This window comes from Myotis daubentonii, chromosome 3 (assembly GCF_963259705.1).
Source record: "Myotis daubentonii chromosome 3, mMyoDau2.1, whole genome shotgun sequence".
NCBI lineage: Eukaryota > Metazoa > Chordata > Mammalia > Chiroptera > Vespertilionidae > Myotis > Myotis daubentonii.
In genome coordinates this window covers 210,370,075-210,395,839 of record NC_081842.1, presented here as the reverse complement: position 1 = coordinate 210,395,839, position 25,765 = coordinate 210,370,075, and the positions used below count along the sequence as shown (strand labels likewise).

At 56.7% G+C, this 25,765-nt stretch overlaps 1 protein-coding gene across 1 annotated transcript in view; it reads left to right on the top strand.

Moving 5' to 3' along the window:
• Positions 1–25,267, top strand: part of PADI1 (peptidyl arginine deiminase 1) — a 31,069-nt gene extending 5,802 nt beyond the window's left edge. Inside the window, exons 2-16 of the mRNA XM_059691090.1 lie at positions 6,071–6,251; positions 7,379–7,451; positions 8,061–8,122; positions 9,722–9,839; positions 9,971–10,096; positions 11,857–12,029; positions 12,121–12,224; positions 13,522–13,645; positions 14,024–14,131; positions 15,375–15,526; positions 17,988–18,132; positions 18,917–19,010; positions 20,072–20,151; positions 20,389–20,514; positions 23,233–25,267. Of these exons, the coding sequence (XP_059547073.1) occupies positions 6,071–6,251; positions 7,379–7,451; positions 8,061–8,122; positions 9,722–9,839; positions 9,971–10,096; positions 11,857–12,029; positions 12,121–12,224; positions 13,522–13,645; positions 14,024–14,131; positions 15,375–15,526; positions 17,988–18,132; positions 18,917–19,010; positions 20,072–20,151; positions 20,389–20,514; positions 23,233–23,466 (1,900 nt within the window). The 3' untranslated portion in view covers positions 23,467–25,267. The remainder of the gene's footprint in view (positions 1–6,070; positions 6,252–7,378; positions 7,452–8,060; positions 8,123–9,721; positions 9,840–9,970; positions 10,097–11,856; positions 12,030–12,120; positions 12,225–13,521; positions 13,646–14,023; positions 14,132–15,374; positions 15,527–17,987; positions 18,133–18,916; positions 19,011–20,071; positions 20,152–20,388; positions 20,515–23,232) is intronic.
• The last annotated feature ends 498 nt before the right edge of the window (positions 25,268–25,765 follow it).

Here is a 25,765-nt window from a genome sequence, read left to right as displayed (position 1 = left end):
TGGATCTTCCCCCCTTCCTAGATGGCGATAAACTTCGCCTGCGAATTTGACCCCGCTTTGCAGATGAGGAATTTCACGATCCCAGAGCGCAGGCTGGCTTGCCTTCATTCTACAGATGGGACACCCGGCTGAGCGGGGAGAAGTGATTCATGACTCTGACTCCATTCAAGGCCTTCGCTCAGGGGCATTCTGGTCCCAGCCCCTGTTCGCCTCTGCCGGGAAGGCTCCTGGGCTAAGCTGCCCCCCTCCTCCCAGCCCCCGTTCCTGGGCAGGCAGGGGTCCCCTTAAAAGAAGGCCTGGCCATCCTGGGCCCTCCTTCCGGGCTCCGAGTGTGGCTTCCGTGCCCTGAGCAATGACAGGCATAAGGCACCCATAATTGTTATCTCGGGGAAGGAGAAACTCCCTCTGAATTTCAGTCCATCTTCTGTAAAATGGGGAGAGGAAAAATTCCCCCCACCCCGCCCCGCTCAGCATATAGGGGCCGTGGGGGTGGAATTGGAATGGAGGATAAGTATGTTGTAGATTGCGACGTGCCCGCTCTGTGTGGGCCCTACCCTTGTCACCCTGGGGTGACTCATCCATCCTTTCTGGTGCCCAGTGCAATGCCCTATGCCATACGGCTCTTTGGCCCCTTGAGTGTGGCCACGAAGTTTCAATCACACTGTACATGCGCGCCCGCACGTGGTATTTTGTGGAAGAGCCACATTCAAGGGGCCGCAGTTTGCCGACCACTGCCCTATGCACAGTAGGTGCTCAGGAAATGAGTGTTGAGCAGCTGGCAGCACTAACAGGGACCCATGTGCCCCTGGGAGCTGCCATCCTTCAGGACTGGAGTCTGTGGGGCCAGTCGGACCATGGTGAGTCTCAGCTCCAGGCACAAGGGCCCACAGAGCTGACCCCATCTGCTGGGGCCTGCTGGCTGGTCCCATGGTATCTCTTGTGGCTTCGGTTCAGGGGTCTTCAAGTCCAGGACACCTGGGTGGTGGCACCCCGGGGGCTCCTGGCCTGCAGGCGGCCGTCCAGGTGTGAAGAAGAGCCACGGCTGCCCACCGGCTTGCTCTTCAGCCTTTCCATTCAATTCTGCATTATTCTCCCCTCCTGCCCTTGCCTCTCCCTGGCACAGTGCCGTGGGCAACCCTCCAGGCACACTGGTCCTTTGCTACCCACCCACCCATCTGCAGGCTGGGTCAGTGCCTTTCTGACCTCCCTGCCCAGACCCTAGTTCAGGGGTCTGGGGCCCTACCAGACCCTAAGCTCTGTCCCCAGGGGCTGGTAAAGTCTAAGTGGCAGGTAGGATGGATGGCATGGGAGGAACTTTGCCATGACCTCTGTATCTCTCCTCTACCTAGAAACCAGATGGTAAACTTGAAATAAGGTGTGGCCTGCGGAGGCCCAGTGAGTGGAAACTTCTGAGAGGCAGGTTCCAGCCAAGCAAAAGGAAAAGCTTTCTAATTCCTCGATTTTCCAAAGCACAGAGGGGCGGTAGGTAGTGAGCTGCCTGTCGTGGGAAGTGTTCAAGCCTGGAGTCCTGTGCTGGGCAGGGGCTGACCCGGGTGACCTTCGAGAGTCCTTTCTGAGCCAAGGCCTGTGCAGATACCCGACAGCCTCATTCTCCTGGGGCAGGCAGGGCCCCGCAAGTCAGGAGCACTGTTCCCCTGGCCTGCACGGCCTCACTCCTGCGAGGCTCAGGTGCGCGGATGGGGAGGGAGGAACGTGGCTCTCCTGCCTCGCTGTCCTAGATCCTGCCTTAGGCCTCCCTATCAGATCCCAGGGACCCTTAAGCAGAAATTTGTGCTGCAGTGTCAACATTTTCCTCTCTCCTTCCTACATTTCCTGGTCCCGCTGGGGGCACGCTCGGGGCACGCACACTCATTTCAATGTCAGCCAGGACAGCAGTAGAAGGCAAGCTGCTTCCTCGTCTCTGACTCTAGGGAGTTCCTTAACCTCTCAGATTTCTTCATCGGCCAAATGAGGACAATAACACATACCTGGGAGGGTTGTTGTGAAGTGTGGGTGAGGTCACAGGTATCAAAAATTGAGCTTGTGCCCGGCACATAGAGTAAGTGCTTGAAAACACCACCCCGATAGACCCCACCCCCACATCACCAGTGAAACATGCTTTCCTTATGCCAAAGCAAGTGGGCATGGCTGTGGGTTTGCAACGCCCCGTCCTGCCCTCCGTGCCTGCTCTCCTGAGATTCTCTGAGAACCGGCTCCATTCTCCTTGTACCTCTTTACTGGCCTGGTGCACCGGGCCTGCTCTGGGCAGGGGGTGCTGGGGCGGGCAGCGTGAGTCAGGCAGGGAGCTGCTCTGGCCAACAAGGACGGACTTGAAGGGCCCCGGGAAGGTCCGAACCAGTGCTTTGGGGTCAGAGGAAAGGACGCGGGCTCCGGCTCCTGTGGGCTGGGCCGTTACAGGGAAGGGTTACAGGAATGACAATGATGGTGCCTAACACTTATTAAGCACCTACTGTGTGCCAAACACTTTAAATACATCAATTCATGGACTCCCCCGACAGCCCAGGAAGTAGCTCTATGGGTTACATCCATGCGACTGAGGAGGAACATTGGGGTGGGATTTGAGGCCACACTCCATACAGAGTCCACACCCCGCTCCACAGAGAAGGGGGTGTTTGAAGTGGATATTTAAGAATGCAAAAGACGGCCCCTCTCACATCCTCTCTACCCCCTCTCCCGCAAAGAGGGGGAAGGGCACTGGGGGCAGAGGGTGGGAGAGGTCACAGACTCATCGGCATGACCCTGGAAATGATGATCAAGATGAGGAAATTACCCTGCCAGGCTCTCCCGGGTGGTAATGAATGTAGTTCAGTGGTTCTCAACCTGTGAGTCGCAACCCCTTTGGGGGTCGAACGACCCTTTCACAGGGGTCACCTAAAGACCATCGGAAAACACATATATAATTGCATATTGTTTTTGTGATGAATCACTATGCTTTAATTATGTTCAATTTGTAACAATGAAATTGGGGGTCACCACAACATGAGGAACTGTATTAAAGGGTCGCGGCATGAGGAAGGTTGAAAACCACTGATTTAAAGGGATATTTCAAGGCCATTACTTTGCCTGGCACTGCACTTGGGGTTTTGGTTGTGTCTGGGGCCTGCGCCAAAGGGACCAAGTCAAAGAACTGGCGAGGCCAACCACACTGGGGGCAGGGGGGCAACCTGGGACTCACCCAAACTCCCAGGCCTGCCTGTTCCACCCCCAAGAACATCCAATATTTGGGTGGGTTCTCAGGGGTCCAGGAAAGGACGGAAGCAGGAAGATATATCCAAGGACCCCTCTGGCCCTGGCGTCTTTGCAGTCAAGTGGGTCGATGGGCCGCGCCAGCGCAGCCAAGGGTGATCCTGAGTGGGCGGGATGAAAGGATTGAGAAAAGAAGGCAAGAGAATGAAAGCTGGGTCTCGGTGGGACGCTGCTCCCTGATGAGGAGACAGCGCCAGCGCCCACAAGCCGTGTCTTTATTTTATAGCAGATGCCACGAGGCAAAGTAGGGGTGTGATCACGTTGTTTACAGCATTCTCATGAGTTTCATCCCCACTCAACTACATGCACCCGAATTCTATCACAAGGCACGTGGGGCTATGTGTTCGGGCCATAGGTTCAAGTTTACAACCACAGCCGTTGGCTATACTTGCGCTGGGAGGGCCCTGCCCTCCAGCTGGGACTCGCACGTGGCAATGAGAGGACCCTGTCCTTTCATTAGTCCAAGGCTTGAACCTGGCTAAAACACTGTAGCCGTGCCCCATGGGTCTATATACGTGGACTTGATCTTGGGAGGTGACCCTGAGGCCAATGGCTCTGCCCTGCTGATGGCTGTGGAGAGCCCTGATGTGTAGGGAGGGAGAAGCAGTGGTTCCTCTCTAGGCCATGAGCTCCACGTGGCCCAGGCCCTCATGGAACCCAGGGCCTTCGCGCAGTGCTCAGCAAGAGGGTGTACAGTTCAGGTTTATTCAGGGGTGAAGGACAAGAGGCACCCTCTGAGGCCCTGCTGGCTTCGCTCTGGGTGCCTGTGGCCGGAGTTTGCAGAGCATCGCCTCCTCTACGGCCCGGAAAGACCAGCCCCTACACTGTGGCTGGGAGCAACGGGTGTGTGAGGAGTGGCTGGAGGCCTGGCAGACAAGCGCCCCAGGCTGGGGGCTGGCAGATGGAGGGCTTCTCAACTCCCCTTTCTGGAGCCCAGAGCCTGGGTATCAGGTGGGTGTGGTGTACCAGGTGGATGGGGAGAAGTTGCCCTGGGTACTGGCACCAGCCAAGTTCTAGATCCCTCCTGGGTACAGATGGGCCGAGTCTCCCTGCCAAGTAGAGGTACCTGAATCCATTTATGCCTTTAACCAGGGCTTATGAGCACCGACTATGTGCCAGACACTGTTATAGATGCTGGAGATACAGCACTGAGCAAAATAGACCACACTCCCTGCCCTCATGGATGTGAGCTTCCAGCAAGAGAGATGGGCAACAATCAACTGAATGAGTCAGGATCAGCAGAGTATCAGGAGAGTGGGGGAGAAGGCGGGGTGAGCTGCAGATTAAATGGGGTGATGGGAGGGCTCATTGAGAATATAACACTTAAGCCAATCCCTGAAGAGGGTAAGGGAGGGAGCCTTGCGGATACCTGGGGCGGTGTGGGGGGGAAACCATTCTATGCAGAGGCAGCAGCCAGTGCAAGGGTCCTGGGGCAGGACAGTCTGGCAGTTTCATGGAAGAGCAGGAAGGTCAGTGTGGCTGGAGCAGAGTGGGCAAGGGGGAGGGGTGCAGAGTGGGGAGGAGGAGGTCGGGGAGGGGCAGGGAGTCCATCAGGAGGGACCTTGTATATCACTGTGGGGACTTTGTTAGTGTGACAGATCCACTATTTTTGAACATAAAGGAGCAACACAATATGACTTAAGTATGCTGAGTGTGGAACAGACTGGAGAGGGCTCCTAGGCCGAGGGAGACCAGTGAGGAGGCTGCCCAGTGATCCCGGGGAGTGGCAATGATAGTGGAGGTGGTCGTCCAAGTGGATTTCCTGTTGGCAACATGAGAGCGGGAAGCCTTGGGGTGGGGTGGGGTGGGGTGGGGGTGTCCAGAGGTTTGCTGTCTCTGCTTCCTGGAGTCTCGGGGTTGCTGTAAAATGGAGGGTTGAACTCTGTGGCTTGGCCCCATCCCCATCTCCCCCTTTTTAAAAAAAATCCTCACCTGAGGATATTTTTTTCCATTGCTTTTCAGAGAGAGTGGAAGGGAGGGGGAGAGGCAGCAGGGAGAGAGAGAGACAGACAGATTGGTTGCCTTCTGCAGGCACCCGGACTGGGGGTGGGGAGTGAACCCCCAACTAAGGTCCGTGCCCTTGACTGGGAATTGAGCCCTTTGGTCCGTGGGCTGAGGCTCTAACCACTGAGCCCGGCCAGGGCCCCAGCTCCCTGTGGGCTGTCTGATGTCTAGGGCGCACAGGGAGGTCTGCTGAAAGGGCTCTAGTACGTAAACCAGCGGTTCTCAACCTGTGGGTCGTGATCCCTTTGGGGGTCGAACAACCCTTTCTCAGGGGTAGCCTAAGACCATCGGAAAACACATATAGAATTACATATTGTGTTTGTGATTCATCACTATGCTTTAATTATGTTCAATGTGTAACAATGAAAATATATCCTGCATATCAGATATTTTCATTACGATTCATAACAGTAGCAACATTACAGTTATGAAGTAGCAACGAAAATAATTTTCTGGTTGGGGGTCACCACAACATGAGGAACTGTATTAAAGGGTCGCGGCATTAGGAAGGTTGAGAACCACTGACTTAAACAAAGCTCAGCACCAGTGCTCTGCTCCACCCCCTTGTGTTACAGATGGGGAGACTGAGGCCAGGGGGTAATGTGCCCGGGTGAGTCACATGAAGGTCAGAGGACAGCTGGATGGAGCCTAGGCTGCCCAGTGCCCAGCCAGGCTGGCCTCCTGGCCCGTGGCCCTCCCCCACCGTTCCCCAGCCCAGCTGTTGGGGTGGCATTTGGGTGGCCTTGCTGTGGTCACACTCCTGAGCCCCGGACCTTTGCCCCTCTCCTTTCTCTGTCAGCGATGTGCCCAAGGGCGCCAAGACCTTCAGGGTCTCTGGGAGCTCCGGAGTACATACCTTCATTGTCTACGACCCAACACGGGTGACAGTGCCCACAGACAAAGACCACTGGCCCCTGGACACCAATGTGGACCTGACTGTATCCGTGGACACAGCCAGTAAGGCCTTAGATGATCTCAAGGTAAGAGGCCCTTCCCCACAGGAAGGGACTGCACCTCCCCACCGGCACCCAAGGTAAGAGCCCCGAAAGCATACCTCATTCACGCATCACCCCACTCAACCGAACCCCGTAAGGCTTCTGACACCTGCGTCCACATGACACATCCTGATACAACTCCGTAGACACCCCAAACACGCAAGCCCACCCCATGCCCAATGTGACACGTCCACATGAATGAATTCTCCCTGAAAACACAGCCTGCCTGCTCTCCCGTCAGGTTCACAAACATCCCGCATTAATCCTGTGCTCAACCTACACACAGACGCCCTAACAAGTCCCCCACGCTGGTGTAGGCAGGACCTGTGCGCGCACCTGGGCAGGTGCAGGTGCACACGTAGATGTGCGGTGTCTCCCACACCTAAACCATCGGGAGGTCTTCTCTGGCTCAGATGACAGCCTCCTCACTTGCCCCGGCCTCCCACCACACACAGTGACCTGATTGGGCAGGGACAACGCAGGGACTGCGCAGCCTTGGAGAACAGAGGCCCTGGGGCCTGCCGTGGGCTCAGACCTTGCCTCCTAGGCTGAGGCGCTAAGCGCCTGCCAACAGGGCCCTGGTGGCCGCATTACGCATGGGCCCTGTCTACTGGGGCCATTCCGGGGGGCCGTGGAAGTGGCCTGGAGAGAGCGCTTGGCATGGGTTCTGGATCCTGTGAAAAGCTCATCACCACTGGCTGCTATTATGGGATGGAGGTCATTGTTCCCATTTTACAGGCGAAGAAACAGAGGCCTTGAGTAACTTGGCCTAAGTCAATGGTGATGGATGGGCCTTCTCTCATTCTTTCTCTCTGACATCCCCCATGAATTCCTGAGGGCCCACCTGCTCCCTCTAGAATCCGCCCGCACCCTGCCCAGCCCTGGAAGCTCGGGAGGCACCCACAGCCTCTCTAGCTGGAGGAGGCAGCTCGGGATCCAAGCCTGGAGCCCGTGAGACATGGGCCTGCAGCAGCAGGGAGGACCTGGGGACCCCAGGCCTGCCCTGCCTCTAAGCAGGGGTGTTGGGAGGTGTGGGTCACCCCCGAACCCTTGGTCACTGCCATCTCTGAAGGGGCAGCCGTGCTGGCTTAGGGCTGACCATGTCCCCACAGGTGAAGGTCTCCTACTTTGGGCAGAGCGAGGACCATGCCCTGGGCCGCAGTGAGCTCTACCTCACTGGCGTCGGTACGTACCGCCTCTCTGGCTCTCTGTATATCCCCACACTCCTCCGTGGTGGCTGTGGAGGGTCTTGGGGGGCCCTGAGTGCAAGCCCATGGCCAGCTTCCTCCACCATTGAGGGGTGTGGCTCCCTAGAACACCGGAGATGGAGACCCAGCAATACTTAGGGCCACAGGAATCTAGAAACTGCACTGCCCCTGAGTCAACAGCTAGACCCACAACCGGCCCTTTCACCTGGAGTCCCAGCTGTCACCTCCACTGGAACCCCCAGGCCAGCACTGCACCCTGGACAGCCACGTGCCCCCCCAGCCTCAGCACCAGGGCAGCTGGCTCCGAGAGCTACGAAACCAGCACCCAGAGCCTCAGGCCTGGTCCCCAACCGTGGGAGTCAGGGCCCCCAACTCAGCAAGTGTAGATGAGCAAGAATCTCAAGACACGAAGATGTGGGTCCCTCCAACACCCAGCACCACACGGGGCTGCCACAAGGGCATCCCAGAACAGGGCCTCCCACTTCTCAGGGGCCTGGGGAGGGGCAAAGCTTTCCCCCACCTGGATGTTATAGGCAGAAGCAGGGGCCCGGTGAGCCCCTGGCAACTCCTCTCCATCCCTCTCTAGACATCTCCCTGGATGTTGACACAGCCCGCAAGGGCAAGGCAAAGAGAAGCCAAGGCGACAAGGTGAGACTTTCCTGGCTACTCCAAGCCAACAAGGTAGACAGGTAAACCTGGGGCTGGGCGTGGGGTGGGGTGGGGTGGGGTGGGGTGGGGTAGGGGGAGGTGGGCCCTCCCTCCAGAAGGGCCATGGACTCCGAGGGCCTGGGGTACCCAGCAGTGCAGGGGACCCATCTGGGGACTGCCAAGTGGGAGTGACTTACACTGTGTGATGGGCAGCAGCTTACCCCCTGGGTCTCTCTCATGCCACCTTAGGCTTGGGGCTGGTTCTCTTGCTCGGTAGGTTTTCTGTTTCGTAGGGGGCATTTGGAACCCCAAACATGGCAGGTGCTTCATAAAGGTTGTTGACTGACTGAATGAAGGCGAGCAGAAGGCGAGGCTTCCAGTGGAGGAGGCTGGGTGGGCAGCCCAGTTACACCCTAAAGAGTGAGGGGGAGGCGGGGGTGGGCTCAAGGCAGCACCCCACAGGAAGTACCGGAAGCCATCCTGGAGGGTAGAAGATGTAGTTTGCAGAGAAGGACCCCCGAGAGGAAGCCTGGACCACAGGGTCCGTGGACAGGATGGGGCAGGGCTGCCACAGATGGCTGTGCAGGCCGTTCCCTGCACGCGCGGCCTGGGGGAGGCGGTGAGTGGGGCCGATCTTACCAGGCACGTCTTGGGCCCTGGTGCAGGGCAGCCCCTACCCAGAGGGCTGAACACAAGCACTGTATATGCTAGCAGTGCCCCCGTCTGGCCCCCGGACCAGAGTTTGAATCCCATCTACGTGGCTTCCCGCAGCCTCTCTCCCCTCTCCTGTGAGGAGGGAGAGCGGGCCTGCGCTGCGGGGCGGGTGGGGAGAATGCAGAGGCGCATCAGGAAGAGCGTGGATCATTCGATCAACCACGGGGGCAGGGCTCCAGCCATCCTTCCCGCCTCGGGCCTCCGTGTGGGGCCTGCGGGGCTGTGGGAGCACAGGCCCCAGAGGGTGCGGGGATGAGGAGGGCCTTCCAGGCCTCTTCAGTCCCATCGAGGTCAGAGCGAGGCAGCCTCTGCCCTGGCAGGGCCAGCACCCTGCAGGCTGGCGAAGGGCAGGCTGGCGAAGGAAGGCCGTGCTGAGTATGGTGACTGATGGCTGGGTGGGGCCGCTGTGTGCGGTGGCTCAGGTCATTCACCCCACAGAGGTGAATGACACCTGGATGGAGCTCAGTCCCCAAATCTATGAGCCCTCTGTAAATATTAAAAAAAAAAAACATCTTAAAATATATTTCTGTTGATTTCAGAGAGAGGAAGGGAAAGAGAGAGAGAGAGAGAGAGAGAGAGAGAGAGAGAGAGAGAGACACTAATGATGAGAGAGAATCATTGATCAGCTGCCTCCTGCACACCCCCTACTGGGGATGGAGCCCACAACTTGGACCTGTGCCCTGACCAGGAATTGAACCATGACCTTCTGCTTCATAGGTCAACGCTCAACCACTGAGCCACACCGGCCGGGCATGTAATTCTTTAAGCAAACACAGGATACAGTGTTCTCCAAGCAAACAAAGCAGCCGGCGCTAGCCATGTCCAGAACCCCTTCCCAGAGCCCCCTGGGTCCCACTGACCCCAAGGTCTCTTGTTTTACCACAGAAAACCTGGCGCTGGGGCCCTGCGGGCTATGGGGCTATTCTGCTGGTGAACTGTGACCGCGACGATCTCAGGTCCAGGGGGCTCGACCTCGAAAACAGCCAGCTGACGTCACTGGAGGGTGAGCGAAAGAAGGGACCTGTGGTGGTGTTCAGGATGATGGTGTGGGGTGGTAAAGGGTCAGAGAGGATGGGATGGGAGCCGGTCAGCGGGGTAGAGGGAGGGTTGTCTCAAGGGTGCCACTCGCTTCAGACCTGAAGGACATGTCCCCCATGGTGCTGACCTGCGACGGCCCTGACAAGCTCTTCGACAACCACAAGCTGGTCCTGAACGTGCCGTTTTCTGATTCCAAAAGAGTGGGCGTCTTCTGTGCTCGGGGTGAGTGGCCCGGTGTCCTGCCCTGTCCATCCTCCGCTTCCCAAGCTCTTTCTTCTCTCGTCCACATCTCTCTCTTCCTTCCATCACCTTTCGTAACTCTCATTACAGCTAACAAACAGCCACTCCATCCGGACACAACATGTCACCCAAGAAGGAGGCTCAATAACTAGTCCCATTATACAGAAGGATAAACTGAGGCTCAGATGCCTGAATTTACTGTCTTAAGGTCACGCAACCATTTGGGGGTGGAGCAAGCATTCAAACCCAGGTCTCTTGACTGCCCCCATGTCCTCTCCTCCTTCTCCCTCTGGTCACTCAGCTCGGGATGAGCCCCCGATGCCCCGACAAGCACTGTCCAGTGCAGGGGAAGCGGGGCAGGAACCAGCAAAGCTGAGGCCCAGGCCTTCCCTGGGAGCTCTGCTCTACCAGAGATTTAATTCATCAAAGTCTGTGGCTTAAAAGATACCCATCCTTAACCCTGAGGTGCCCTTACTTGTTTTTTTTATTAATAGCAAGAGGCCTCTCCTGCCCCTTCCTGCTTCCTCTTTATGCATTTCTGTTCGAGCAGACCCAGAACTTGTTGTTCTGGCTAAATGAGCCTGGCAGGAACCTTTGAATGCATCCGTGGTGGCAGGTTAGGCAGGGGCCGGGCTGGAAACACCGTGACACCAGAGCAGGAGCAAGTCTTGGTGCGTGAACTGGCAGCCTTCCCAGCTGAGACCAGACCCGCCATGGACAGTTCCCGGGAGAGGAGGCAGGCAGAACTACCACTTTCTCTCTCTCTCTCTCTCTCTCTCTCTCTCTCTCTCTCTCTCGATATTACTATTCTTTTTTTTTTAAACCTCACTCGAGGATGTTTTTATTGATTTTTAGAGAGAGAGGAACATTGATGTGAGAGAGAAACATGGATCAGTTGCCTCCTGTATGCGCCCCCACTGGGGAACAAACCCGCAACCTGGGTATGTGCCTTGTTGGGAATTGAACCCGCAACCTTTTGGTGCATGGGATGATGCTCCAACCAACTCTGCACACAGCCAGGGTTACTACTCAATTTTAAAAAATCAAGGTGAAATTCAGATAGCATAAACGGAGCCATTTTAAAGGGAACAATTCAGTGGACCTTCATACATTCTCAATGTTGTATAACCACCACCTCTCTCTAGTTTCAAGACATTTTCATCTCCCCCTACCCTGCCCCAAATAAAACCCTGGACTCATCACTAGTCACTCCCCATTCCCCCCGCCCCCAGCTCCTGGCCAACGCTAATCTGCTTTCTGTCTCTCTGTATTTGCTTATTCTGGACAGTTCATAGAAGTGGAATCATGCACGGTGTGGTCTTTGTGTCTGGCTCCCTTCACTTAACACTTTCCAGGTTCACCCATGTTGTAGCATCTATTAGTGCTCCATTCTTTTTTATGCATGAATAACTTTCCATTGTGTGGACATATTACAATTCGTTGATCCATTCATCTGTTGATGGACATTTGGGTTGTCTTCACCTCTTGTGCCAGCTGGTTTGAAGCTTAAATTGACCTCATGAGAAATGTAATGTTAGCCCTTTTCGCAGATGAAGAACTGAGGCTCAGAGAGGTTGAGTCACTGAGCCGACGTCACACAGCTTGTGCCTGGCAGAGCTGGAGAGGAGCCCAAGTAGATCGAGCACAGAGGTGGCTCTGCCTCTGGTTTCCTCTCCGCCTGTCCTTCCAGCCCCACCCCCCTGTCCCAGCCCCGGCCCCTGTGCTGACTCTGGTTCCCTTAGGTGGGAATTCCCTCTCACACTACAAGCAGGTGCTGGGGCCCCAGCATCTGTCCTACGAAGTCGAGCGGCAGCCCGGGGAGCAGAAGATCAACTTCTTTGTGGAGGGGCTCACCTTCCCCGATGCTGATTTCTCGGGGCTGGTCTCTCTCAGCGTCAGCCTGGTGGACATGGGGGTACGTATGGCCTGGAGGCTGGGATAGGGGCTGAGGGGCTTGGGGGACCAGTTTGGAGGCTCCAGACCACTGAGTCCTCATTTCCCCCTAGACCCTGCCCGAGGTGCCCATCTTCACAGACACTGTGGCCTTCCGCATGGCCCCCTGGATCATGACTCCTAACACCCAGCCCCCCCTGGAGCTGTATGTGTGCAGGTGAGGCCTCCCCCCCCCCCCCCCCGCAGCTCTCCTGCCATCTCTGGAACCGTGGAGCTAGGAACAGAAGCTGTTCTGTAGTGGGTCCCTCACTCGGACCGGATGGATTCAGCGAGGGCTCCCACAGGCTCAAGCTGGGAGCAGGACAGCAGCGGGCGGGCTTGGGCCTGTCAGCCCACCTGCCCTGAGCAGCTAAGGCCCTGGTTGAGGTCACGGACTCAACCTTCAGTGCCCCTGCCTCTACCCTGTCCTGCCTGCAGCAGCCCCAGAACATTTTGGGTTCAGTCTAGGTCGGTGTTGGCGAACCTTTTGAGCTCGGCGTGTCAGCATTTTGAAAAACCCTAACTTAACTCTGGTGCCGTGTCACATATAGAAATTTTTTTGATATTTGCAACCATAGTAAAACAAAGATTTATATTTTTGATATTTATTTTATATATTTAAATGCCATTTAACAAAGAAAAATCAACCCAAAAAATGAGTCCGCGTGTCACCTCTGACACACGTGTCATAGGTTCGCCATCACTGGTCTAGGCAGTGAGACCAGGCCCTGTTCAGGCTGCAGGTGGCTGCAGGAGACCCAGCCTCTCTCTGATGTGGGGGTGCTCCTGGGCCTGGGAAAATCGTGGGAACCCAGACTCCGGGGTGGACTGAGAGCCCTGGCCCATCCCAGGTCCCTGTCCTGCCATCTCCCAGAATCCTTGTCAGGCCCCTCCCCTCGATGGTGAGGTGAACCATGGTTGGCAAGACCACCCCAGGTCCCTGCATTGAGGTCAGACCAGTGGAAAGGGCCACTGTTGACCTGAAACATAAATCAAGAGGCAGGGAAGGGTGTGGCCAAACAGGTTTGCTCTGCTCACCTTGCGCAGGTGCTCAGAGGGAATTCTTTCTTTCCTTTGGCTCGCGAACCCCACCCTGGCTCCCCTGTGCAGGTCAGGCGTGTGGAACAGGAGGAGATGGGCTACCTGCCCCCTGGCCACCACTTAACCAGTGAGCTCCAGTCCGTGGGTCACCTCCTCCACGGCTGCTCCTGCTGGGGCCTCACTCTGGGCTCCCTAGCCCTGGGCTGGCCCCTCACCTCGCACCTGTCACCTGATGTGATAGTGGGACATTGTCCGTCCCTCAGCCTGTGAGCCTCTCTAAGGCAGGGCTGAGCTTGAACCCTGCATCCAAGGGCCACACAGGGCCCAGCACAGACTAGATCAAGGCCGCCCCATCCGTCCCCCACCTCCTGGCCCCAAAGCCAAGGTCACAGGGTCAGAGGCCGTTTCACCCTCCCCTCTTCCTTTGTTTGCAGCGTGATAGACGCTCATGGCTCAAATGAGAAATTTCTGAAGGACATGTCTGACCTGGTGTCAAAAGCCAAATGCAAGCTGATCATCTGCCCGTGGGTTGAAAATCGGAATGATCGTTGGATCCAGGTGGGCGCAGGAGCAGACCCTGGGGGAGAGTGGGGTGGTTTGGGCGGCCTGAGCCTGGCCTTCACCTGGCTTTGGGAACCGGGCCTGCACAGGTTCCTAACTGGCTCTAGAGAAGCCAGGCCACCTGGGACCCAGGACTCGGGGCGGGGGTACGCTTCCCGCTGCCTGCAGCACCCCAGTCTCTCCTGCTTCCCTCCAAATGCCCTGGCCCCAGACAGAGTTCTCTCCCAGCCAGGCTCCCAAGGGGCCTCACCTCCACCTCTCCTGCACCCCCCAGATCTTGGGGAGGATCTGCTGCCCCGTCCTGCCCCAGGCCTGGGGGGATCACCCCGTAACATACCAAGGAGGTCACTGGAGTCTTTTCGTCTCTCTTCCCAGGACGAGATGGAATTTGGCTACGTGGAGGCACCCCACAAATCCTTCCCCGTGGTCTTTGACTCCCCCCGAGACAGGGGCCTGAAGGAGTTCTCCTATAATAGGATCCTGGTATGCGGCAAAGGGCAGAGTGGGAAACCCTTGGGTGGCTCCTGCTATAGGACCTGATCAGTTTTGCCGAGTCCTGGTCCTTTAGGGGGCAAAAGGACACAGGTGGTGGGCTATGGCAAATGGGGTGTCAGTGGGAGGTTTGAGCAAATATGCAAATAGATGCAAATTGCTCCATGTGGGAGGGGCTAGCGAATACAATCTTCTTGAGGACCTTTCTCCCCCAAGGGGGAGCCAACAGAAGGGTCAGCCCTGGGGAAACCAAACTGCCTTTTGAGGGGAATGCACCCTTGTTAAATCCCCATGGCTCTTACTTTTATGAGCTGGGGCCGCTCTTCAGGTAACAAAGATTTTCTGAACACCTACTGTGTGCCAGGCGTGTGCTGTTTCCTACACACAAGAGCAGCTCTAGCAACTGTGCACGGAGTTCCAGGCACTCCCCAACTTGACAAGGTTACTCATTTAATCCAGGGGGCACCTAAAGTCTCTCCTCACTGAGGCTCAGAGAGGTTAAGTTACGTGCCCAAGGCCACACAGCTCTGCCTCCAGAGCTCCTGCGCTTTCCTGCCGGGCTAACCTAGAAAGGTCCTGAGGCTCAAGGTTTCTGTCTGTTACCGGCCCCCACGCCCCCACTGCCCGGATAACCACGGTGTCTGAGTGGGGGCTGTGGTGGGGAAGTTGGGTGCCCAGGCACACAGAGCAGGACATTCACCCCAGCCTGGCGAGGTCAGGGATGAGACCCAGCAAAGGGACAGTGAGCCCTGCAGCGTGAGTCTGCGTCAAGGGCTTGACCCGACCAGGGCATTTCCCCCCTGACGTCCACTCTCATCTTTATCCTTCCCTTCCTTCCGCTTTCTCTGGGTTAATTTGTCATCTCCCCCAGCCCCAGCTGGAAACAGAAGCTGAGAGTTGTCGATCTTCTCCCTTCCTAATATGTGTTCAGAGCTGAGTGCTTCCCGCGAAGGACAGCTTCCATGTGCTGTGTTTTTCTCACCTTTCTGCTCAAGGGGTTGTCCAGTGTCCCCTTGGATGCAGCCCGTGGTTCTCCAGAAGTCTCGCCTCAGTTCCAAACACAGGGGGCTTTTCTAGTGGTTGTTCTCTCACTGGCTTGAACTCGAATTGCAGGGCGCTCAGAGAATGGGGGACCATGTGAACAGTGGATAGAGGTGGTTTTCCTGTTCTAACTGACCCTTCCTTCTGGGTGTGTGTGTGTGTGTGTGTGTATGTCTTGCTGGTCCTCCCACAGGGCCCCGACTTTGGATACGTAACCCAGGAAATCCCTTTCGCTGGCGCCTCCGGCCTCGACTCCTTCGGCAACCTGGACGTCAGCCCACCGGTGACCGTGGGCGGCAAGGAGTACCCCCTGGGCCGGATCCTCATCGGCAGCAACTTCCCCAAGTGAGAGGCAGGGCGGGCGGGAGGCGGAGGGCATAGGGCACTGACCGCAGCACCCACCCTCCAGCTCCCTCACCACGAACACAAGTCCCCAGTCTGAGAAGTGGAATCTAGGATCAAAGACTCAGAGGCCTAGCTTCTCCTATTCGGAAGGTCACAGAATCTTAGGAGGAAACTCACAAACTGATGGTCATGGTCTTTGGCCTGCCTAGAATTGTAGGAGCTTAATGAAACTTGTACGTCTATAACTATATCTCAGGAGGCCTCACATAAAATGCCAGATTCCCAGCCTCCTGAAAGTCAGAAGAGCTGGGGAGATGTGCAGTTTGAGGCAGAGGCAGGAGACAGATCTGTTGTTGCCCTCGCCCTGTAGGAGGGCAAACATCTGCTGTCCTGGCCAAGCTCGAAAGGGCCCAGAGGTCGGTATGGGCTGCGGGTGAGCAGGTGGCTGGTTAGGATAGTGTGAGGAGCCTCAGGCCGGCTCACAGGGCTCAACAAACGCCACTCCGTGCTGAATCGTGGCTCCTCCACGCTCTGCGCTCACATTTAGAACAATCCCTGTGCAATCCTGCCTCCTGGTGGCAGCGTTGATGTAGCTCAGAGACCAGGTCTGATGCCTCCAGGGCTGCGGTCCTCTGGTCCATGCCCCCGCCTCCAGGCAAATGGCTGTCCAGCACCCCTAGGCGGGCCTCTGCCCTTCCTCAACCCTACATGTCTCTGATGCCTGCCGCTTTCTGCTCATGCGCAGTTTCTAAAGTCTAATCCTTCTCCACCATCTCGCTGTTCTGTACGAAGTCTTTTAAAATTGCCAACACTGGCCCTAGCGGGTTTGGCTCAGTGGATAGAGTGTCGGCCTGAGGACCAAAGGGTCCCAGGTTTGATTCTGGTCAAGGGCACACACCTTGGTTACAGACTGCCCTGGTCGGGGCACGTGCAGGAGGAAACCAATGGGTGTGTTTCTCTCACATCGATGTTTCTCTCTGTCTTTCCCTCTCACGTCTACTCTCCCTAAAAAAAAAAAAAAAAAAAAAAAGTCAAGGAAAAATATCCTCAGGTGAGGATTAAATAAATGAATAAGTAGATAAAATAAAATTACCTGCATTCTATTAAGATAAAAAAATACAAGAAAAATATTTTCCACAATCCCATCCCTAAAATCAAAGCAGTGTTGTCCAATCTGGTGGTTCTACCTTGCTGGGACTTCCTTCTAGACTTTGTCTATGACATATTCGAGCTATATAGCACACGGTGGTTCAAAGGAATGAATATCATTCACAAATATATTTTCAGCACCTATTATATAAGAGATACGGAGTGAGCATAGACAAAAATCCCAGCCCTCCTAGAACTCGCATCCTAGTGGGATGCCAGACAACAAGACATCACGTGTGCCAACTAGTACCGCATGGTGTAGAGAAAAATAAAGCTGGTAAGAGGGTTGAGGGATTATTTTAATTTCAAAGGCCTCGTAGTGGAAGAAGGAAACATTTGAGTTAAACTTGTGGGGAGTGGGCAGCAACTCTTAGTAGAAAGAACAGCATGTGCAAAGGCCCTGAGGCAGGAACGTACCTGCTATATTCGAGGGACAGCAGGAGGTCAGCATGGCGGGAACTGAGTGATTGAAGAGGAGAGTGGCAGGAGGGGGACGTCAGGATTGGTGGGGCTGTGCAGGTCCTTGTGAAGACTTTGCATTTACAGCTAGTGAGATGGGAGGGATGTGAGGGTGTTGTCCTGAGGAGGGATATGCTCTGACATATTTAAAAGCTTCCCTCTGGCTAGGCTGCAGGGGAGCAAGGCTGAAAGCTGAGAGGATGGGGAAAGGGACAGGCCACTGGGATTATTTAGGTGAGGGAGGTGTCACTGGCTGGGTGGTGGCAGAGGAGGAGCCTGGGAAAGGCCGGATTGTGTTCTGTTTAAGGTAGAACCACCAGATTGGATTCGGGTTGGGAGTTCACCCGTATGTCCTTAAACTGAAAAGCCAGGGCAAGGAATGTGATCCCTTTTTTGTAAAACATATTGAAAAAAATCTCTGACCGTGTGTTTGCACATGGTTACTTGTGTCAAGGAAAGTATATATTGTTCTGACTTTAGACAAGGCTTCAGCTGCCTCATCTGTGAAACAGGGACATGGCCCTTGCCTGGGTAACGTCTCCCACAGCTCTGGGACTCCAGCTCCTGCTCCCCTGTCCCCTGTTCTAGGCCACCCTCGTCCCTCCCTCCTTCCCTGTCTCTGCTAATAAAGGGTGGTTTGAAAATGCTCAGACTTCATCTCAAGAACCACAAACTGAGCAGGGCAGCGGTTCTCTCGAGTCAGCTAAGATGCTTGTCAAAATGCAGATTCCACATCCTCAGATGCGCTACATCCTCGAAAACTCTGAGCTGTGGAAGACGTCAGGGCCCTGCGTCTGACCCCACACCCACAGGTCACCACGAGGTGATGGCCGCTCTCTCCCTCCCCCGACAGGGCAGGTGGGCGGCGAATGGCCAAGGTGGTGCGTGACTTCCTGCAGGCCCAGCAGGTGCAGGCACCCGTGGAGCTCTACTCTGACTGGCTCTCCGTGGGCCACGTGGATGAATTCCTGACCTTCGTGCCCACCTCCGACCAAAAGGTGTGTCCCCTCTCCTGCGTGAACCACCTCTGCCCTTGCCTGACCTGAGGGGACGAAACAGGGCAGAGCTACTTGGGACCAACTCAACACCTAATCCATACTGAGCTCAGAGGCAGGGTACCCTTGAGGCCAGGGGGCATTAATCTTGGAGGGCTTCTTGGAGGAGGTCAGAGCTCAGGTCAGGGGGGCACTCAGTGGCTCACGACTCACACACATTCTCACACTTACCGGGTGTTTCCTCTGATCCACACCACTCAGCCAAGACCCTCGTGAAATGACAGTGATAAAAAGTTGGTAACGTTTACTGAGCACCTATGTTGTGTACATGTTTTAATTCATTTAATTCTCATGAGGTGGCTACTATTATCATTGCCCCATTTCGTAGATGAGGAAACTGAGGCTCAAAAGGGCAATCAACAGGTAGGGTAAGGTTCAAACCCAGACAGTGGGCTCTGGGCCAATACGTTAATCCCTCACTTTACCGCCTTGCAGAGATGGCCAGGGAGGGCACAGCCTTCAGGGAGCAAGCAGCCTGGGAGGAGGGGCTGCATTCCCAGGTGGGTAAAGCAGGGAAGGACCCCCAGGCAGGGAGAATGTCATGGACAAGGGCCTAGAGACCTGAACCAGCTTGGAGGACCTGTTGATAGTTCTTTGGGTGACGCTGAGGTGGAGAGGAGTGTCCGTGCGCGGTCTGGCCTCTGAACTCAGGCCCCTCCTGAGTTTGGGGTCTCCTGCATCGAGGGGGAACCCGTGCACTGAGCTCTTCTCCCTCCCTCTGTGCCAGGGCTTCCGGCTGCTCCTGGCGAGCCCCAGCGCTTGCCTTAAACTGTTCCAAGAGAAGAAAGAGGAGGGCCACGGGAAGGCAGTCCAGTTTGATGGTGAGTGCCAATGACCCAGGCGTCCTGCGGGGACGCTGCCCTTACACTGCCAGCCCTGGGCACCGCTGACGCCTTTCCTGACTGCGCCCGTCTATAGGCCCTTTGTCTGCAGATCTGCGCTCAGAGCCTGACGTCACTAATTCTCCTGACTCTCACGTGGGAGCTAAGGATGAGGGCGCTCCCTCTCTTGGGCAGGAAAGGGAGGCTGCGAGGTGGTGATCTGCCCTAGGCACACCCAAAGGGGTGACCTCCTCCATACAGTGGGCGGTGCCTGGCCACACCCCGGGAGAGGAAAAGAGCAGGAAGCAATGAGCATGCCCCTGTGCCATCCTGTGCTGGGCATGCGTTCTCCCCCTTTGGATCTCCCACGCCCTCTCCTCATCCCTTTTCACAGACAAGGAAACCGAGGCTCAGAGAGAGGTGGCTTTCCCAGGGCTGAGCCACAGGGAGCAGCAGGGCTAGGGGCTTAAGGGAAGAGGGCCCAGCAGCCAGGTGGGTGGTCAGGGCCCCTCTGTAGACCCTCCTTTGGGAATTGACAGACCCTCCCCTCCCCCCGCCAGAGCTCAGAGCTCTCCCCTGAGGAATGGGGCCTGGGAAGGGCTGTGGAGTGGCCTGCAACCTGGGTAGACCTGGGTCCAAATCCTGGTCTTGCCATTTGCTGGCTGTGACATCACGGATGCGCTCTGACCCTCTCAGTGCCTCCGTTTCCTCTTTCTGAATTGGGAGATAATGAACCCTACCTGGCAGTGCTTTAAAGGTTAATAATAAACTCAGCGGCAGTCCCAGAACACGGTGGGTGTTCGGTAATGGTAACTGTATGGAGATGATTAGGCCCTGAGCCCAGGTGTCCCTTCCCGAGGGGTCTGTGATCCATCCCCAGGATTTGCTGGCAGCCAGAGCCCGGTCCTATCAGGGTTTCCATCTCTGGCTTTCTCCATCCTTGCTTCAGGCCCTGGCACTGAGGTGGGGAGGAAATTCTGGCCCAGATCACGAAGGCCTGGGCCCATGGTGGCCCGGGCAGGACTCCCTGAGCCCATGGACGGTCTCTCTCTCTCTTGCAGGGTTAGAGGAGAAGGTGAAGAGAAGCATTAATGAGTTGCTGGCCGACAGAAGCCTCCGGAGCGACAGTCTGTATGTGCAGGTGAGGGACAGGCCTGCTGCCTGTTCTTGGGGGTCCCCCATTATCCAGAGAGAGCAGCTGGGGGCTGCTGAGACCTGAGGGTAGGGTTGGGCCCGAGGGAAGGCCATTTGAGCCTCAGTTTTCCCACCTTCGGGTAGCAATGGCACAAAGATCAAAGGAGCTAAAAGGAGCTAAAAGGCGCAGAGGCTGCACACAGTAGGCACCCTGCAAGCCTTGGATCCTCACTTGCTCCCCCAGAAATGCATCGACTGGAACCGGGAGGTGCTGAAGCGGGAGCTGGGCCTGACGGAGCGGGACATCGTGGACATCCCCCAGCTCTTCTACCTGAGGGGCCCCCACGCAGAGGCCTTCTTCCCTGACATGGTGAGAGCACGGGCTGTTCCGGTTCCTGGGGCCTGGTGGGGACCCCGCTGGGCCTCCAGAGAAGAGCACCCCCCCCCCGTACAGGGGCAGATGGCACAGCCGGGGTGGCCCGCAGCCTCCAGCATGCGTTTTCCGTGCCAATACAGACCGTCCATCAGTGGCTCTCAACCCGGGCCGTTTGGATTGCCTCCGTGAGGGGTACCCAGTGGGGGAGGGCAGGGACGCTGCACAACACCCCGCAGCCCCAGGACTCAGGGCGTGGTTTTCCCCAAATGGGAAAGGAAGTGTGGTTTGGTTCCAAATGTGTTGGGCTTCCGTGTCTGGGCCTCAGCCGCCTTCTCTGCTCCCCGGTGGGGCTCCTGGGCCCAGCAGGTGGGGTAGGTGGCAGCCACCTCCCAGGCTGTCATTAGCTTGGCAGCTGACAAGCAGGTGAGAGATCGTGAGCTCACCAGCCTGGCCCCTGGGAGGGGCCTGAGCGATGCTATCGGCACAGGCCTGGCCAAAGTGCCCATTATTCCCTTGGGAAAGGATGTGGGGATCTCTGTCCCCTACCTACACGATGCCAGCAGCAGTCCCCCTTATGACAATCAAAATGCCCCTGGGAGTAAAATCCCCTATGGTGGAGAACCACCGTCTTGAGGCAGTGCGGTTAGAACTCTCTGGGGTGATGGAAATGTTCTGTATTTGCACATGACATGGGAGCCACTGAGCCACGTGTGGCTACTGAGCACTTCAACTGTGGCTGGTGTGGTGGACCAAACTTTTACTTTAATTTGAATTTTAACAGTCAGAGGGGGCTAGTGGCTACCATACTGGACATCAGAGTTCTAAGGGGTGACCAGCTCTGGCCTGGCTGAGGGTTGCTGGTAAGGCCTGGGTCAGAGCCCATGACCTTGGCCGGCCCTCCTTTGGCTGTGGCCTTGCCCACACCTGCCAGAAGCCCACTCCCCAACACACGCCATAGGGTCCCCGTCTGTGTTTACTGGAAGGGCCCCTAGGGAATGCTGAGCTAACCCCTCATTTGTCAGATGGGGGAACTGAGGCCACAGAGGGGAGGGGTTGGCTTGCTCACAGTCCCCAGCGAGCCAGGGGGCAGCCTCCGTCTCCTGAGTCCTCATCCAGGAGGGGCCCACCTGGCTGGCTCAGTCCTGAACCCTACACCTGGCTCCTCTCCCTCCCCTTAATCTCCCGGCCTCACTCCTTCCCTGGCAAGTCCTGGCCCATTAGTGAGCAAGGGGGTCGCTCAGGGCCAAGGCCATGGAGCTGACCTGGGACCCCCCCCAGATTGATGTTGCTCCCAGCCTAGATGGCTCTGCAGGGCAGACTTGGGGGTGAGGGGCTAGGGCTTGGAGAATGGGATGCCACAGAGTCCAGGGCAGCTCACCCCACACTGAGGTGGCCTCTAGAAGCGGGTCCAGAATGTCCCCTCCTCTGGCCATCAAGCCAGGGCTGACCTTTCCTCTAAGAAACCTCCACAGCCTGCATTGGGGAGATGTCCCTTCCCCACCTTTAGTCCCCCAGCCAGGGCCCCAAATAGGGAAGCAGAGATGCCACCGGAGATAAACCCAGGTGCCCCCAAAGGCTCCCAGCCCCTTGCCCCAGCCTCAGCCCGAGGCCGCCACAGTGCTCCATGCTGGCAGAGGATAAAGAGTGTAAGTCTTGGTAATGGTCAGACCAAACCAAATTTCAGTCTTCCACTTGTCTGTGTGGCCTGAGCATGTTTACAGACCTGTCCCAATCACAGCCTCAAAGGAAGGCTGTGCGGCTTAGTGATGCTATATCTGGCACATAGTAGGTGCTCAATACATGGTGATAATTATCCGGGATTATCCAGGCTTCCAGAGACAGCTGAGCAAGCTGCGCACTGAACAAATGCACTAGCCCCACAAGGACATTCACACCGTAGACTGTGTAGATGGTAATATATATATATATATATATAATATTTTTATTGATTTCAGAGAAGAAGGGAGAGGGAGAGAGAGATAGAAACATCAATGATGAGAGAGAATCATTGATTGGCTGCCTCCTGCACACCCCCTACTGGGGATCAAGCCCTCAACCCAGGCATGTGCCCTTGACCGGAATCGAATCCTGGGATCCTTTAGTCCGCAGGCTGGCGCTCTATCCACTGAGCCAAACCAGCTAGGGCGATGGCATATTTTTTGTATACATTTCTGTCAGATAATGGTAAACTCTTATTCTTACCAAGTTGCTGTGACAGTTTTCTGATGGATGGAGAAAGCGGTAGAGGACGGTGTGTCTTTATATAAATCTCCCATGTACGTTACTAACAGCCCTGCTGGTTACCAATCCTCTCTTCCAACCATGAATCTGTTTCTTCTCTGCTTCCATAGACCTTCTTTGTTCTTTCTTTTAAAATATGTTTTTCATTTATTTCAGAGAGGAAAGGAGAGGGACAGGGATATAGAAACATCAATGATGAGAGAGAATCATCCATCTGCTGCCTCCTGCATGCCCCGACCAGGAACCGAACCATGACCTCCTGGTTCATAGGTCGATGCTCAACTACTGAGCCACGCCAGCTGGGCAGGACCTTCATTCTGAGGGAGCCCCAGCCCCGGTGGCCCAGGGATGCTGGCCAGGGTGGGGCAGGACCTGGGGATGGGTCTGCCAGAGCCACAGGCCGGAAGGGTTCCCCATGTGCCAGGTGTCCGCAGCCAGCCGGGCCTCCCTCTTGCCTTGTCTCTTCTACAGGTCAACATGGTGGTCTTAGGCAAGTACCTGGGCATCCCCAAGCCCTATGGGCCCATCATCAACGGCCGCTGCTGCCTGGAAGAGAAGGTGCGGTCCCTGCTGGAGCCGCTGGGCCTCCACTGCATCTTCATCGACGACTACCTGTCCTACCACAAGCTGCTCGGGGAGATCCACTGCGGCACCAACGTGCGCCGGCAGCCCTTCTCCTTCAAGTGGTGGCACATGGTGCCCTGAGCCTGCTCCCTACCCACCATTCTCTCTGCCCACCCGTTGGGAAGCCCGCCAGAGTGAAAGCGAGGAACCTCTTCCTGGCCTCCATCCTCTAGGGGGAGGCCTACTAGGCACATCCCTCAAGTGCCTGCAAACGTGCTGGCCACCGTGGGCATGGGGACACAGGGATGGGTACCACACATCCTCACCTCTGGAGCGGCCTGCCCCGCCCGAGAAGGACCACCCTCAGTCTCCCCTCTCCCCTCTCCATCACAGCTCCCAGGGGGCCTGGAGGCGACCAACAGCTCTGGCGTGCTCAAGGGCGGCGATGCGTGGCCTCGGCAGGCGCCCCCTTGGAACCGCTCCCCCTCTGTCCTGACGGGCCCTTTGTGCTTGCCAGCTGTTGTCCTCTCTTCCAACGACCAGGAACGGGGCTCAGGGAGCCTGGGCTCCGACGTGAGGGCCCTGGGTCTGGGCCACCGGTGGCTCCTGGAGGACCAAGGACCTGGGCTGCCTTCTCCTGCAGGCGACCCCCCCCCCCCACCCCGGCCGTGACCTCCCAGCCCCCTCAACCGGGTTTACATAGGCAAATAAGACAGGAGAAGCCAGCGTGGAGGGTTTGCTTTAAAAGGAAAAAAAGGCAACAAAAACCCTTTCATGCCTGACTCTTTCCTCAGAAGGGTGCTTGTTATCTGCGTGGAAAGCCTTTAATTACGAGTACTGGCTGCTTCCAGCTCAAAAAGGCGACGAGGTCAAAGAGAGGCCTGGGAGGGCATCAAAGGCAGGAAGCCTGGCAGGAAGCTGGCAGGAGGGGGGATGCCAGGCTGGCAGAGAGGGCTGAGGCACCGGACAGAAGCGGGGACCAGGCTTCCGCGTCCCGGGCTCCTGGGGCTGGGGTTCTGGACTCTGCATGTGAGGGCAGCCGGCTGTTCCAGATGTCGCAGGGAGGGGCCCGGATGTGAGAAGAGGGTGGGGGGCCATTAGGCTATCTCTGAAGGTGGGGTTTAATTCCCTTTAATAGTCTCTAATTATTCCCTTCCTTCTCCCGGCAGTGGGAGGGAAAGGCTTGCCCAGGCTCCCTCAGCAACCCCCAAGACCCGGAGTGTAGCTTGGGTTTCACCTGTGGGTAAACCCCGTGACGGCCCTGTGTCCCCTCGTCTAGAAAGGAAGACACAGCTGCCACAGGAGGCAATGCTCCGGCCCCGGGGGAGGTCACCAGGCCGTGCACAGGCAGGCAGGCTTGGCCAGTGGAGGGTGAGAGGTGGCCCTTGCCCCAGACAGGCCTGGGCAGCAGGGAGCAGACCTCTGCTCTGTCTCCCACTGCTTGAGGGGCCACCTCGGGGGCCCCCAGCCCCTGGGCCTTCACCTTCGGGGTTTTCAGCGGCCCCTGGTGAGACCTGGGCTGAGCCCGCTGCTGTTAAACTCTATTAGGAATCAGACATGTACATGGAAACCCAACGTAGGAAACGAATAAAAATGGAACCGCTCTGGTGTAAGGTGGCGAGGGCGGCGTACCTGAACCTTCCCCTTCCAGAAGGCTCTGTCGGGACCCCGTCTGCAAGCCCCTGGTCTTACCTGCTCATTCTCTGATCGTCATCACGAGGAAACGTAGACTGAGCCAAGAGGAGAAGGGAGATGTTCAAGGGCTGGGATCCCAGGGGTGAAGGGCGGAGAGGGGAGGGGGCACTGCAGAGAAATGGGGAGCAAGTCCCTAGAGCGGCACTGGGTGTGCGAAGCGCTGGGATTGCCACAGGGGCTGCTGGGGGACACTGATGTCCCCTATGAAAATGACCGGGTGACTGGTCACCTCCTTTCTGATTAATAAAAATGTCAACATGCATTTCTTCAAGGGTCCGCCTCCTTCGCTTTTGTTTGCTGGGCTGTGAGGAGGAGGGAAGAAAGTTTCACCCACCACACCACCAGGCAGCCAGGCAGGCTGCTCCATCAGGATGGCTGGCACATGCCTGCTGCCTGGGGCCAAGGCCCTGCTGAGATGGCTGTCAGTGGAGGTGGGCCCTGCCTCTTCATTTCATCTCCCTTCCTGGGCTACCTCCGCCGTCTCTCAGAGGGAAGGCCACTGGGGCTATTGACAGAGGCCGGAGGGTCCCCAGGGGGACTGGTGCCCGGGGCCACATGCCACTGATTGCCTTTCATTTCTGCCTCTAAGCCACTGCGTTACTCAGCGGTCTGGTTTCAGGGCTGAAAGTATCTCCCCTCGCATCCTACACACTGGTTGCTGCCTCAGATCGCACCCTTTGTCATTCACTCACTCACCCACTCTTTCACTTACATTCGCTTTTCTTGTGGGCTTAGAGGCAAAAAC